We start from the raw sequence: 14547 nt of genomic DNA, 5'->3' as shown, positions 1-14547 counted from the left end.
GACTTGCACTTTATCCAGAAATCAATCTTTCTAGACAGTTCTAGGGCCCAAGAAGTGGGAGTGTATTTAGACAGGACAACCTCTAACACAGAGGGGTTTTGAAAGCGGGGATGATTTGGAACTCAAGGAAGAGAATTCATAGGACATTGTTACAAGTTGGTGCTATCAGCTAATTAAAAGCACAGATTTTTGGCAGGCAAGCCACTGAGGTCTTGAAATACCCATTTCACATGTCAAAAACATGAATAAAGAACACAAAACCAAAGGGATGACCAATCCCTCTTCCCAAATTTTATTCCTTGCTCTCCAGGACACAAAAATTAATGATTTAATTTTAGCTATTTTGAAACCTGACTATTAAAATGCTCATCTCCAGCTGTCAGAAGGTACCACCACATAAGCTACTGCGGCAGTTCAAGAAAGGATTTGACAGAACACGACAAATCTGCAGTGCACTGGGCTGTGAATGCTTGTAGAGGGAATGGCATGCTCTTAAAGGCAGCTGAAAGAAAGATTAAACTCAGCTACTGCTTCCCAAAGGACTTCAGTGCCTTCACAACACAGCAGCACAGATTCATACCCCTTCTAGTTTTTGTCCTTGCTGTCATCTTCAGGAGTCCAAATACATAAAATAAAAGCTATAATGCATGTTACTCAAACATCTCTTTGTAAAACCCAACCCTACCCTGATACTGGCCTCTGAAAACTGTGAGTTTGATGCATCTAAAAAATAACTTGGTTGCTTTAAACAAAGATTCCTTTGAAAGTGCTATCGGAGTCGGTGGAAAAGCTTGGCTTTTTCATAATGTTCATCACTAGCTCATTCAATGGTAGCTCCTGGAAAGACCCCAAATAGCTGCATCCAGCTCACTGCCCAAATCCATACGCAGGTTTTGTGCCAAAATTAATATATACAGCTACTGCTCATAAGGAAGCTTTCAGAATGAAAATACTGACAATGACTCTTATACTATCCTTTATTTTGTACCAGGGTCCATTTTCTGGTTTGAGGGTTGCCTCTAATTTATTAGTCTGTTAGGAATACATTCCATTTTAGCCAGTGATCTTATTAATGTTCTCAGACTAAAGGAGAATAGCCTGATTTAATACTGGTAAGGGACACATCCAAAGAAAAACATACTGCCAAGCGAAGAGGAGGCATGCTTCTTTGCAGACACCACTACAGTGACTTTGCTACAGAACCCTGAACATCAGTATTTTTGGATGAAGCATCTCCCAGATGAAAAGTCAAAGAGATTTTCTGACTTGGTAGCTTTACTAAAAGTCTTGTAAGAGATACTAAGAGAAAACAATAGCAATTGTGTTTCCAAGTCAAGTTCCCCAAGTCACATAAAGTCTCATTCCTCCACAGTTCTTTCTGCCTCCTAGCCTCAACCATTCCATGTTGTTTCTCTATGCCATCAGGACAGCTGCCACAACTCATTCTCCATGTAGCCAGAACAACAGAGAAGCATTTTCTTTTCCAGAATAAACTCCAACATTTATGCATTAAATGTATTAGACTATATGAAGTCACATGCAACTGGAAATGGCTAATTATTTTATTAAATTGTAAGAAATTCTAGTTGTAATCAGCATTTCCAGTGAAAATAATGAAACAAAAATATTCCAATGAAAAATATGAAAAAAAAAAAGAAAAATTCCAATGAAAAATGATAAGCATTTCCAATGACAACGTTGTAAGCATGAATCACTGATTACCCTCTACGAATGAAAGAAATCCCAACCAATCAGTATTCCTTCTCTTCTGCCAGAGCCACATCCACTCTTAGGTCTACCCTGGTCCTCAAAGGGACAGCTTGTGCTATTGCTAAAACCCAAAGTTATATGGCAACACAAAGCCCATTAAAAGATAAATGATGCTTCACATGCACTCAATTTGTAAAATAACATCAATTCCAAAAAGAGCTTTGAAAGCAGCCAGCACTTAACCATCAATAAGTGTTTTGGAAACAGAGTTGTATTATTCTTCCTACAAAGGAATGCTGAAAAATCTACTTTTAACAGTCAGAATGGGTATGGAAGAATTCTTCTAAAGAAGGCATTCAAGCTTTAGGATGATTTTAGCCTATTGAAACATGTAATTCATCAAGAGAGTTGACTGGTTTTAAAGAATGCCAGAGACATGAAACACTGAAAAATAGCTCTGGGACAGACTAGGATCATCTACCAGCAGAAGGCAAAAAGCTTCCAATGATAAAACACAAACTTACCAATGCACCAAACAATATTTTTTGTGAACAAAAAAACAGGGACTTAGAGCAATAATCCCAATTTAGACTGTTTCTATTCCTGCTGCAATGAAAATACTCTGTAAGGACAAAGTGCTGCATAAGTACATAAGAAATCTTTATGAACTTCGGACTTGGAAACTGTTATCCCCACTTTTCCGGGTGACAAGAACACAAAGCCATCTGCCCCAAAGCCAGTTGATATGCAGAGGTGGGAACACTACAACGCTTGCTTTCAGTCTCACCTTCAGACACCAAACACTTGAGGAGAAGCCAATAGTTCTGTTTTCATTTGTTTAAATTATGGTAATCGAAATACTTGCTGCTTTTCTTGCATCTCTCTGATACTCCCTCTGTGGACACAAAGATCAGTATGTGGAGAAGAAGCTGTTTAGCCCCAAAAGCTTTTTCCACCAGTGCCCCAAGTCATGCCTGTGATTTCACCACGTAACTTAACAGAAATGCTTTTTCCAAACTCAAGACTGTCGTAAGTATTCTTCTGCTACCTTCGTACAGCAGCACACACGGACTACTTTTCTGCTTGCTCCAATAGATTTATGCGATGCCATAAATCACTGCACCGTAATAGTTCACTTTTAACAAGTAAAAAATGCCTGACACTTTGAGTGTTACTATAATTTTTTATGGCTGAAAGTGCACAGAGATCAAAGTTTCCTGGGTTTTTTTAGCCTTGCTCTATACATTCAGACAAGTCTGTGACAGAGGGGGTTTTGCCACATGTTTAAATGTAAAGTCTCAAGGATGTCAGGAGGAGAAAAGAAAATTACTGAATGTCACGTTTCCGGCCCTCCTTATGCCCAAAGCAGAAGCAGACATACTTTTCAAGGAAAACTTTCTAGTAACATTATATGCTGCTACTGTTCCCTCTGGATTCCCCTGCAAATGAGTCAAGACCAAGAGAGATACTTTTCTGGTAACACACATAAACAGATAAATAAATTATCACAGGCTGAGGACAATTTAAACATCTGGGAGCCAGCTCAGGCCTGTCAAGCAAGTCACAGACACTCAGGGACAGGAAAGATCAATCTTCAGCCCCCGAGTTCTGTGCCAGAGAGTAGGAACTACATCACCCACCCTCCATATGAGGAAAAATGTGTATTTATGAAATACTCTGCTGTATTTATAAAATACTCTGCTGTATTTAGGCATTTCATTTCATTTACAGGGGAAAAATAAAAAGCAATCTCAAAATAGAAGGATTCAAACTCAGCTATCTGCTCTATAAAGCATTTCAATTTTCCATCAATGTGGCTGTGCAGTTAAGTTCAACTCCCAGAATCGAGAAGTAATAGGATTTATAATAAAATGCAAAAAAGCCCTGCAAAAGCAATAGCCTTCAGCCTGCCAGATTAAACAATCTTGTGTCCCAACAGTTACATTCACACACTGAATATAAGGACTGCTCTTCACATAGTCCCTACAACAATGCATATGGTCCACGGAAGGCCAATAAATTAGGCAGCACAGTCCAGCAGCTAGACTCGGGGATGAAGAGTTGCAAGTCCCAACTGCCACCTAATCACACTGACTACAGGGGAATTCACATCACCTTCTCTTTGCCTTTTCTTTTTCCATGAGGATAACCCTTTCCTGCCTTAGCACAACCAGACCCAACAGATATGAAGTCACAAACATTCTCCACTGAGGATGCTTAAATTAACGCTTCAGACACATGAGTACCACCTTCTATTTCTCACGACTTCTGGCTGACACAGCTGAAGCTCAGCTGCAGTTTGAATCTCTGCTTTGAAGCCCTTCATGCCTACTTTGCCAGTAGCAGAGATTCATTTGGAATTACTTAACACAGTCACTTAGGTTTCTAGAGAACTTATTTTTATTTACTTGGAGACAGCTCGATGAAAATCAAAATCAAACTGCAACTGGAGCCAGGATTTACACGGCAGGCACGTTATGGCTTTGTTATCTTTCATCCCATCACTTCACCCTGAAAACTAGTAGTTATGAGCATCAACACAGGCAAAAATAAGTCAGCCTGCAGAACTGCCAACACTTCATTGCTTTGCTGTTGCAGTGCAGTGCTTAAAACATTCAGTGCAGACAACAAAGTAGTGAGAAGGTGTATGTCGCCAAAACCCTCTTCCTTCAGTTGTCTTCTCTTCATTTCATCTTTCATACTTCATGTTCTAACCTGTTACTCTTAACCTGGCACAGAAATTATTTCCTTTCTGGAGACACACATGGTAGATTAAAACTCTGTCTCCACTACTTAACATCTTTGTTGTTACATCAGCACATCTACATTACCACAAGTCATTTCTGGAGGCCAAAGCTCGTTACTCGCTAACAGTCTCTTTCACTTGAGAGGGAGAAAGAGCCGTATTTTACCACATATGTAATCACATTAAAGAAATACTTCCAACATCTCTTAAAAAAAAACATCTTCTTGTGTTAACAACTGCAGTTAAGATAGTTAAAAATGAGACAACTATCACATTTAGTTTGCTCCCTGCCCTTTAGAAAAGTGGTTTTCATTATTTCACTCTATTTAGGTAATAATTGTGTGTTCTGGCTCTCATGTATGAAGCCCAGTGCTGTTTTACTTTTGATATTGCAGGTACAGGAGTGACTGAATAATTCAAACCTTTCTTAAAATGTAACATTACATTTCCTAACGATTCTGATTTATGTACAAATACAGCATGTTTGTCTTAAATACACACATGTAACAATCAGGTCAAATTATGAACTGTGCCATAAACTCAAATACAAATGAAGACAAAAATTAAGTCATTCAAAGCAAAGCTTTGGAAGGCAAACAAGAGTGTTGCTTTTAAGTAAGCATACTTTTTAACAAACAAATGCCAATGAAGACACGAAGACTGTCAACCTCTTCTTACTGCCATGGTTACTGATTTGGACAAACTTTCTTTTTGTGGATACCCTCATTACAACAGCAGCTGTTGAAGCTTTGCCATTTCAAGCATATGATACATGCGTCCCCTCCTTGACATTCTTCAGTTCCTCCCTTCACTGTACTCCACCTTACTTCGGCATGTCCTCAAGGGCCTCCTCTGTTCCCAACACTTAATCTCTGAAACTTGTCATGTCCATCAGGACGCATTAACTTGGACAGCACTTGTGATTTGTCTGAAAACTCTTTGAAACTGTTAAGAAGAATGCAATTCAGCTTCCAGACTGTTCCCATTACAGCAATTACACAACATTTTCTGGAGTCTCTTGGCATTATTGTGCCAGTTACTGAAAATTTTCTGTTAGCTGGCCATTTTTTCCATAAACCAATGACTATCTGCAGGAATATTTCAGTCAGCATTGAACCGTTACAGTAAAGAGAAAGGCAACAATATGAATCAGCAGACTCTGCAGTGGTTCCTCCACCTTATACACACATGCAATGTTGAAGAGGACAGCCTAAGAAGAGGCATAAAAAAGGTTCTCTTACCTCATAGCCAAACTGGAGTTCATCTGAGGTTAGCATAATGATATCATCATCAATAGCCAACACTGCCTCTGTTTCAATCTCATCATAGGGGAAGAAGCGGTTACTGAGCTTGTTTTCTGCTGTCCGAACGACTTTCAAAGGAACACGAATCTTTGGCCAGAGAGATTCTAGAGAGAAAAATGAACAGAAATAAAAGGCAATAGTATACTCCTGAACAAGTCTTCACATCTGTCTTAGCTTCCCTTTACTCTTTATTTCTTCACATCTTAAACAAAAGCTTCTTAATGGCCAATTCTACGAGAATGGTTTGCGTTGGAAGGGAGTTTAAAGCTCATCCAGTTCAACCCCCCTGCCATGGGCAGGGACACCTTCCACTAGAGCAGGTTGCTCTAAAGCCCTGAAGCAGTAGTACACAATCACTAGCTGCAAGCCTACAATCACAAACAATTTGAAGAGGAATGTTAATTGTATCAAGTGCTGAGAAAAATAAGTTTTATTATACTACACTTTTTATTAACTACAGATTTTATTAACTACAAAGCAACAACTCAGAGAATCCATGAGTTGTTCTCTGAGTCAAATGAAAACATGTATAAGGATACATCTTGAGGGAGGTGATCCTTTCCCTCTACTCAGCACTGGTGAGGCCACCCCTGAAGTCCAGTTGTGGGCTCCTTGGTGTAAGAGACGTGGACATACTGGAGAGAATTCAGCAAAGAGCCACGAAGATGATGAAGGTATCGGAGCATCTCTCCTGTGAGGAAAGGCTGAGAGAGCTGCAACTGTTTAGGTGAACAAAAAGACAGACTGACACAACTCAACACAGTTGAACACTAGGACCAAGGTGACTTTTTCCCTCCTGAAAAGGATTCAGGGGTCGGAGTGGAAATTAGTTCTCTGGGGCAAAATGGATTAAGGCATTTTTTGCATATGTAGATGGTAAGCAGTAAGAAATGGGGGGGAGAGGGAAGGGCAGTTTTCCCTGTATGCAGACATAGCCACATAGATACTAAAATACTGTTTGATTCTGGTGTTTGTATTTTTCCAAGCATGTTAAAACACTGGAAATGGTGCAGGAAAGACCCACATAAGTTATTTGAGGGCAGGAGAAAATGCCTTACAGTGGAACTTGGAGATCAATCTGTTTAGCTTACTAAAAGAAGGCACAGAAAGAAGATTTTATTAACATGTACAAGTACCTACACAGGATGAAAAATGCCACATATGTTCAACTAACTGGAGAAAGACATAACAAAAAACAATGACTGGAATCTAAAGCCAGGCAAATTCAAAGTATAAATAAGGAAGGCATTTTTAACAGTAACAGTGGTTAACCTCTGGAAGAAGTTACCAAGGACAGCAGCTGATTTTGTACATCTTGGCTTTCAACAAGACGGGGTATTAAAATAGAAGATGCACTCAAGTTAGTAGTCACTGGATTGAAAGGAAAAGATGGTCTTAAAGGTGTTTTCCAACCTAAATGATTCTGGGATGTGGTGACTCAAAACTTACAGGTCAACCCAGATAATCTGACTGCCCTTTTGCCTCAAACTCTATAGATAGCGAGACTGTTGACTGTCACCAGGATGAGAATAGGAAGCTTGAATGTAAACTCTTAGGACATTGGAAGTGAATACAGAAATTCAGAAGATAGCACAAGGAAATACGATTCATGGTTGTGTTTTTTTCAGAATGAAAAGAGGAAGGTAAAATTGGTGTCAATGAAAAAAGCCACTGTAAGGGCTGAGGAAAGAGAAGCCCTAACCTGAGAAAATGGGTTTAGTTTGTCAATAACAATATATAATCAAATTCTGGAAGTGTTCTCAGCCAAAGGATCCAAAGAAATGTTGGATGACAGACAACCCCAAAACCAAACAGGTTACAAAGCAACACAATTATACACAGACTTCCAATCCCATGATAACTGAGAATCAGGTCTGCTTCCAAGAAGGCTTTATCCTCTTTCCACTGTCAATCTGTTGCACGAGGGAGCTACTACCAAAGAAGAGCTGCTGCTTCATTCCAACACGTACAAGTTAAACTCGCTCCCAGGAATGAGCATCCACATCCTCATTGCCACTGAGTCTCTCAGATTTAACAGCTCTCACAACACTCAAATGAAACACAGAACTGCACACTGCTTAGGGACCCCAGAGTCCAAATACTGCTTTACTGAGAAAACAAAGCAGTTCTTCCAAACCACAGAAAGAATCTTCAAAAGTCAGTTTTTCTTGGAGCTGAAGTTTAGAAAGATGGATTGGCATGCATGGGTGGCCAAAAGGAAGGAGAAGAAATACAGAGTGATAGCTATTGGTCAAATTTGTATTCAGTTTCCTACCCTGAGTTCTTTCCTGTGAGACTGAGAAAATGACTGTAAAATCTATCTTTATCTGGCTGGTCCTGTAGACTACAGCCTGTATTTAACATGTATGCAGGTTCCTGTCCACTTTTACCTAGCTCTTTTCCTTCTAGAAGGAGGCAAGTGGCATCAACTCAAACACTAACGCACACTTGAGTGGCGTGTGATATTGAATACAGCTGGAAGGATTCAATCACGTTACTGATGTGCTCCAATGGAAGTTACAGTCAGCCAGCAGCTGGAGAGACACTGCAAGAGCCTTGGGGCCACAAGACTATTGTTGAAGAGCTGTGGATTCCAGTTAGAGTGCAATGAACTCATTTTATTCTCAGCATTGTAAGGTCTTTGAAATCCCCTGCTTGAACCATAACCTGAAACAGTGATTCCAGTAGAATTCCAAAGTTTTCATCTTACTACTCATCCTAATCTCAGGAGGCAGTAACGCTGGATGTCTACAACCACATACTGCAAATTACTTCCAAGTCAACTCACTGCTTTCTCACTGGTTTACCATACAACATGCAAGTATTCATAGTTACAAGACAGTTACGGGTACCTCACAAAGACGTATCATGGCCTCATAATGTAGACTGTTTAACACTTCCAAGCTACATAAAGACCTTTGGCTAATAGCCTATAATTATCCAGTTATAACCCCAGTATTGGTATCAAGTAATTCTAAGCAGCTGGCTAGATGCCCAAAACAATGTCATAAGGGTTTTGGTAGCATTCAAAATTGCCAAAGCTATGCCTGCATTTGTAAATTTGTATTTACAAGCATCAACAAAGTTTACAATTTTATACAGGTTAACAGATCTGCTACACATAAAAAGAAGAGAACCAAATTGCGACAAAGATCTTATTTCAGTTCAAGAATGCGCTGAAAAGTCACTAGGATTGAAAAACAGTGATTTGGAAAAGCAAGCAAGCATGGACACTTTAAAGTTCAAGCTCTCTGGAAAATCCACTGTTTGATAGCTCACTAACAGACATGCCACTTGCATAAAAATGTGGTAACAGAAGAAAAGGTAATGAAAAGTGTATGAAAAATGAAGATGTAATCTAATTCTCATCAGCATGCGTCTCAGATGTCAGCAAATCCTGTTAAATCCACGTGATTTACTAAGGGCTTGGAAGGTCTCTCAAAATGACCAGCTCTCAAAAAGAGGTATGTTACTGAGAAACATGATCCAGAGTTTCTGAATTTGCACTTAAGATAATGAAGTAATTTATGGTAAATGGTAAAATACCATCAGTTTGGAGAAACTCTGAATAAGACATTAGGGTACCAGTTACTCTGCAGCATGCGAAATGAAAGCATAAGACTACATGCAGCATGCTTAGAGGCTGACCTGATACTGAAAGTTGCTGCACCTACAGAGATGAAAGCCCATGGGAGATGTCATAAAAGCATAGAATCATGGAATGGTTTGGGTTAGAAGGGACCTTAAAGATCATCTAGTACCGAGCTTCCTGCCATGGGCAAGGAAAATGCCATGGCATGTCACAACACCACTGGGTAACCACTGTGGTAGCCTGGGCAAAACTGACTATCACAAAGCAGGTTCCACTCAGAGATCCAAGTGTTCAAAATTAGCCTTGAAGCAGGAACTCCAAAAGAAATATGTTGTCAATAAAACAAAACAGACAACAGCTACTTCAGAAGGCAAAGTTTTATAATCCATGGGGAAGGTTAAAACTGTCTGCACTTACTTTAAAAGAACATAAAAGAAGAGTGGATACACTTCCACACATAGCAGGAATGTGGCTTAAAAAGAAGTCAGACACAGCGTCTGCCACTTCTATAAGACCATGTTCTCATAGATACTCATGCTCTTTTCAGATACTGCTTGGAAGCAATGAGAAACCTCAGCACTAGCAAAACTTATACAGGATAAAGTCTTAGTTCAGTAGAATTTATTATAATCAAAGAAAAAGCTTATGCTTTATTTTTACACTACGTGGGTACCCCATCATTTAACAAAGAATTACAAAGATAAAGGAAGCCCAGACAAGAAGGCAGATGAAGTCATAAAGATGGGATGAGAAGCTTTAAGCATAGGTTGGATAGGTTTGGCCTTTAAGCAAGGCCAGGTTGGATGGAGCTTGGAGCAACCTCATCTAGCGGTGTCTCTGCCCATAGGGGTTGGAACTAGATGATCTTTAAGGTCCCTTCCAACTGAACCCAGTCTATGATTCTATGATGCAAAAGTAAAATGCTTGTTTGCCCTGGGAATTACCCTCACTTCTCTCAAAACCAGTGAGGACATTCCATGATGCAGATTACAGAGGTAAAATATGAAAACGGAGTGTATAAAAGTCTACGTACACGCAGAGTCTAAAGAGAATGACAGGCACCTCCAATTGCACATCGTACTGAAATAATTATGAGAGAAGAGTGTTTGAATAACACTTACACTTGTTCTTTGGCAACAAGACTCAAGGGCATTCTTGGCACTGATTGCAGGAGCTGCCCACAGAAAACAGCATGTGGTCTTCTAAACACAAAATCAGCAGTGTTGCCCAGCTTTGCCAAATGCAGCTTTCACTTCCAATGGGCTTACAATCTCTTAACAACAATATACATGGCTGTGTATCTGGCCAACCCACAATCCCACCAGGAAGTGGGGCAAGTCCATATCTCACAGCAAATTTTCCAAGCATGATTCAAGATGATTTCCACAAACAGCAGGATCGAAGAAGTCTCATAATTATACTCCCATTTAAACCACTCATATATAGAAGAGCAGAAAAAAACACCCATCCTCTAAATATGGATTTCTTGGTTACAATGTTCAGTGAATTACATGAAAGCCATAAGGAAGAGAAGGAAGGCCAATCATGAGAGAGAGGCATTATAAACTAAAGGAATACTCTCTCATATCAAAAAAGGCCTTTCAAAGTAATATTTCTATGAAGTGTATTATGCCTTTTCAAAGAGAAATGGCACCATCATGTTAAATAGTATCATTCTCTGCATCCTTGCTTCTGAGAAACCGGGAAGCTCATAGTATCTGAAGGGGTCCTTTAACAGCAGGTGGATTATTATCTACCTAGTGAGTAGACAGAAGTGCATTTATATAGGAAATTCCTTGCTGTAATTATTAATCATCCATTTCATAATCATGGAATCCCAGACTGGTTTGGGTTGGAAGGGACCTTAAAGCTCATCCAGTTCCAACCCCTGCCACGGGCAGGGACACCTTCCACTAGAGCAGCTTGCTCCAAGCCCCTGTGTCCAACCTGGCCTTGAACACTGCCAGGGATGGGGCAGCCACAGCTTCTCTGGGCACCCTGTGCCAGCGCCTCAGCACCCTCACAGGGAAGAGCTTCTGCCTAAGAGCTCATCTCAGTCTCCCCTCTGCCAGGTTCAAGCCATTCCCCTTGGCCTGTCCCTACAGGCCCTTGTCCAAAGCCCCTCTCCAGGTTTCCTGCAGCCCCTTCAGGCACTGGAGCTGCTCTAAGGTCTCCCCTTCAGGAGCCTTCTCTTCTCCAGGCTGACCCAGCCCAGCTCTCTCAGCCTGGCTCCAGAGCAGAGCTGCTCCAGCCCTCATAGCAGCTCCATGGCCTTCTCTGGACTTGCTCCAAGATCTCCACACCCCTCTTGTGTTGGGGGCTCCAGTTTCAACATTCATCCTAGGGAAAGTGAGAATCAATACAGCTGCTGTACAGAGCTACCCAATATTCTTGGGATACCCATTCTAAGCAGTATCAAGTTCAAAAATAGGAAGTGATACTTGAATGCAGATGGCTTGTTGCATCTGCAATTGGAAGCAGCAGGTAAGGATAATGAGGAGGATCTGGCAATTCAGTTTCCACTCTCCATGGCAAGAACTGAATGCTTGACAGTATTAGGAGCAATATGACAAATTAAAATAAAAAAAAAAATAAATCCACTTATTATCTAAAACAATGGCATTTTGATTATTCATACAAATATGCTTTTCCTGGTTTACTTCCTCAGTAATAACAGGTAGCAATAGCTCATGACTACTGATAACCTGGCACCAGAGTACTAATTCATGTACTTCCCACAACTTCTGAGGAGCCCACATGGAACTGTAAAAAGCAAAACCCTTGCCAGAAGTAGTGTAAGGTAGACAAAGATCAATAAAAACCCTGGCAGAAAACATCTCTAAATATGCTTCTCTGTACATACCTGCAGTTGCAGAGAATCCCATATACCACGCTTAGCTCTCCTCCCTGATCTTTGATAAACTCTGATTAGATTCTAATTGCTCTGTAGTAATCTGTATGAATTCAGCAAACTGAACATGGATGATGGAAGCCTAATAAGTACTATCTCAGTCTCAAAGGCTGAATGGCAGAACTTAGCTGGAATCTGAAGTTTCAAAACACTAACAGAAACATCATCAAGCACCTCTGATCTACTGGAAAGTATCCCTGCCTTTGGCCAGGGGGTTGGAACTGGATGAGCTTTAAGGTGCCCTCCAACCCAAACCATTCTATGATTCTATATCACATTTAATTATTATCAGAATTCCTTCAATAATGGCAATAATGAAATAAAAAAAAAAAAGTCTATTCAGGCATTTCACCTGCTTCAACTTAGATCTGTGCAGATCTGGTGCTTTCTACTTACATTATAATGTTTATATTGGCCTACTGTAATGCACAGAATTCCTCTTATATAAAAGAAACCAGAATATTGGTTTCTAGGACAGTATTTGAAGTCCAGTTTTGTTAAGTTGGGTTTGTTACAGTAGATTTCTAGGTTTCCTTGGAAATAACATTGCAAAGTGTTCCTGATGCTCAGGTTCCTTATCCCCAGTGTTTCAAATCAGTGTCATCCTTTAACAGTATCAAATTGAAATACAAGATGATTACTGCAGTAATACCCATAAGCATTACAGTCTGTATCTTATTCCTTATAGTCTCCATCTTATTCCAAGTGTATCAGAAACTTAGCTCCAGGAATCACCACTGACAGAACTATACAGAAAGTATACATGCTTTAAAACATACTTTTCACTTCTGTGACTCTGAACCTAGGAAGGAATCAAGGTAAATGATTTGTAGTTTGTTGAGTATTTACTATTTAGATATTTTTATACCACTGAAGTAGTAGACGAAATGGTTTCTTCCATCATCTGAAACAAATGCAATGAAACATTGGTGGAAATTCCTATCAGACTATTTTCTTGACTTTCAGAACTAGCCATTTAGCCAGCTACAAATGAAAGGGCAAAGGTATTTGGCTGATGGAGACAATGAAAAATATCCTGTCTATACAAATATTCCCAGCCACAGGCACCTGGACCACAATGTTTCTTTCCCTGGATGTAGAGTATTTCAAAGGATTTAATCTCTCCATTAATATCATATACGCAGTTGTGGGCCTGCTGACTTAACTGCTGGGTTGGGAGGATTCTTGCACACTCTGTATGGCTGAGAACATATGCAAAATTCAGCCAAACACACAGAGCAGAGATTGAATCCCCTGAATCCAGAGAGCACTTAAGATCAGCAAGTTCATTATATAAAGCTTTAAGGTTCCAGATCAAAATCATCATTGCATTTTGTATTTTCTTTCTGCTATGTCACATATAAGATCCCATGACATGGTCTAGCGTGAGGCATCCCTGCGCATGGCAGGTGGTTGGAACTGGATGACCTTAAGGTCCTTTCCAACACAAACCATTCTATGACTCTGTGATTTTTACCATCACAAGCACTCCACGTTTCAAAATGTTTTTACAAGGTATCTGTGTTGCTCATAGATTTATCTGTTCCTGTGACATTTATTTTCTGTAAGGCTCTGCTGATATTCTGAGTTCAAACCCAAAAGATTAGACCCTTGGTTCCCAGGCTCACCCAAAGCACAATGCTCCTACTTTGGCACACAGATTCAGCAAACCTCAAAATACACAGCAAAGCTTCCACCCCTCTACATGTACCTATATAGAAAGTATGGGAAGGTGGTGTATTCAACTAAGGAAACAGAGGCCAAAGCACAGGACCTTCTTGAATCAACTCCTTGCCCTGAAGCTGCGTTACTGAGTGATGGTGAAGACTTCACCTCTGGGTACCCCAGTTTGGAAAGATGCAAAATGGAAATAACCAGTTAATCTAATGCATATGAAACCAGAAAACATACGTATTTGGAAGTGTTTTCATAGCATCATAGATTGGTTTGGGTTGGAAGGGACCTTAAAGCTCATCCAGTTCCAATCCCCTGCCATGGGCAGGGACACCCTCCACTAGAGCAGGTTGCTCCAAGCCTCTGTGTCTGACCTGGCCTTGAACACTGCCAGGGATGGGGCACCCACAACAGAACATTTCTCATGCTGACAAATGCATCTTTTCATATAAACTGTACTAAATGCTGAGGAAAAGCAAAAAAGGATTTTTATCTTATGGAATGGCATATTTGAGCAGTACAGCATCTTCATTTTTGTCCAATATTTAGAAGAGAATATTTCATGTTTATTCTAGTTTCACCTCAAGTCCTGAGTTTGCTGACTTGCATT

At 40.1% G+C, this 14547-nt stretch overlaps 1 protein-coding gene across 1 annotated transcript in view; it reads right to left on the bottom strand.

Annotated features, from left to right (window-relative positions):
* The window catches only part of EXT2 (exostosin glycosyltransferase 2), a 78186-nt gene that overhangs the window by 13135 nt on the left and 50504 nt on the right, over positions 1–14547 (bottom strand). Inside the window, exon 9 of the mRNA XM_061462162.1 lies at positions 5698–5864. Within this exon, the coding sequence (XP_061318146.1) occupies positions 5698–5864 (167 nt within the window). The remainder of the gene's footprint in view (positions 1–5697; positions 5865–14547) is intronic.

The sequence above is a fragment of the Pezoporus flaviventris genome, unplaced genomic scaffold (genome assembly GCF_033815535.1).
Source record: "Pezoporus flaviventris isolate CSIRO_AGI_PZ_B2104156 unplaced genomic scaffold, CSIRO_AGI_Pfla_v1 ptg000035l, whole genome shotgun sequence".
Taxonomy (NCBI): Eukaryota; Metazoa; Chordata; class Aves; order Psittaciformes; family Psittacidae; genus Pezoporus; species Pezoporus flaviventris.
Note: the sequence above shows the minus strand (reverse complement) of the source record. Positions and strands in the feature narration are given on the sequence as shown.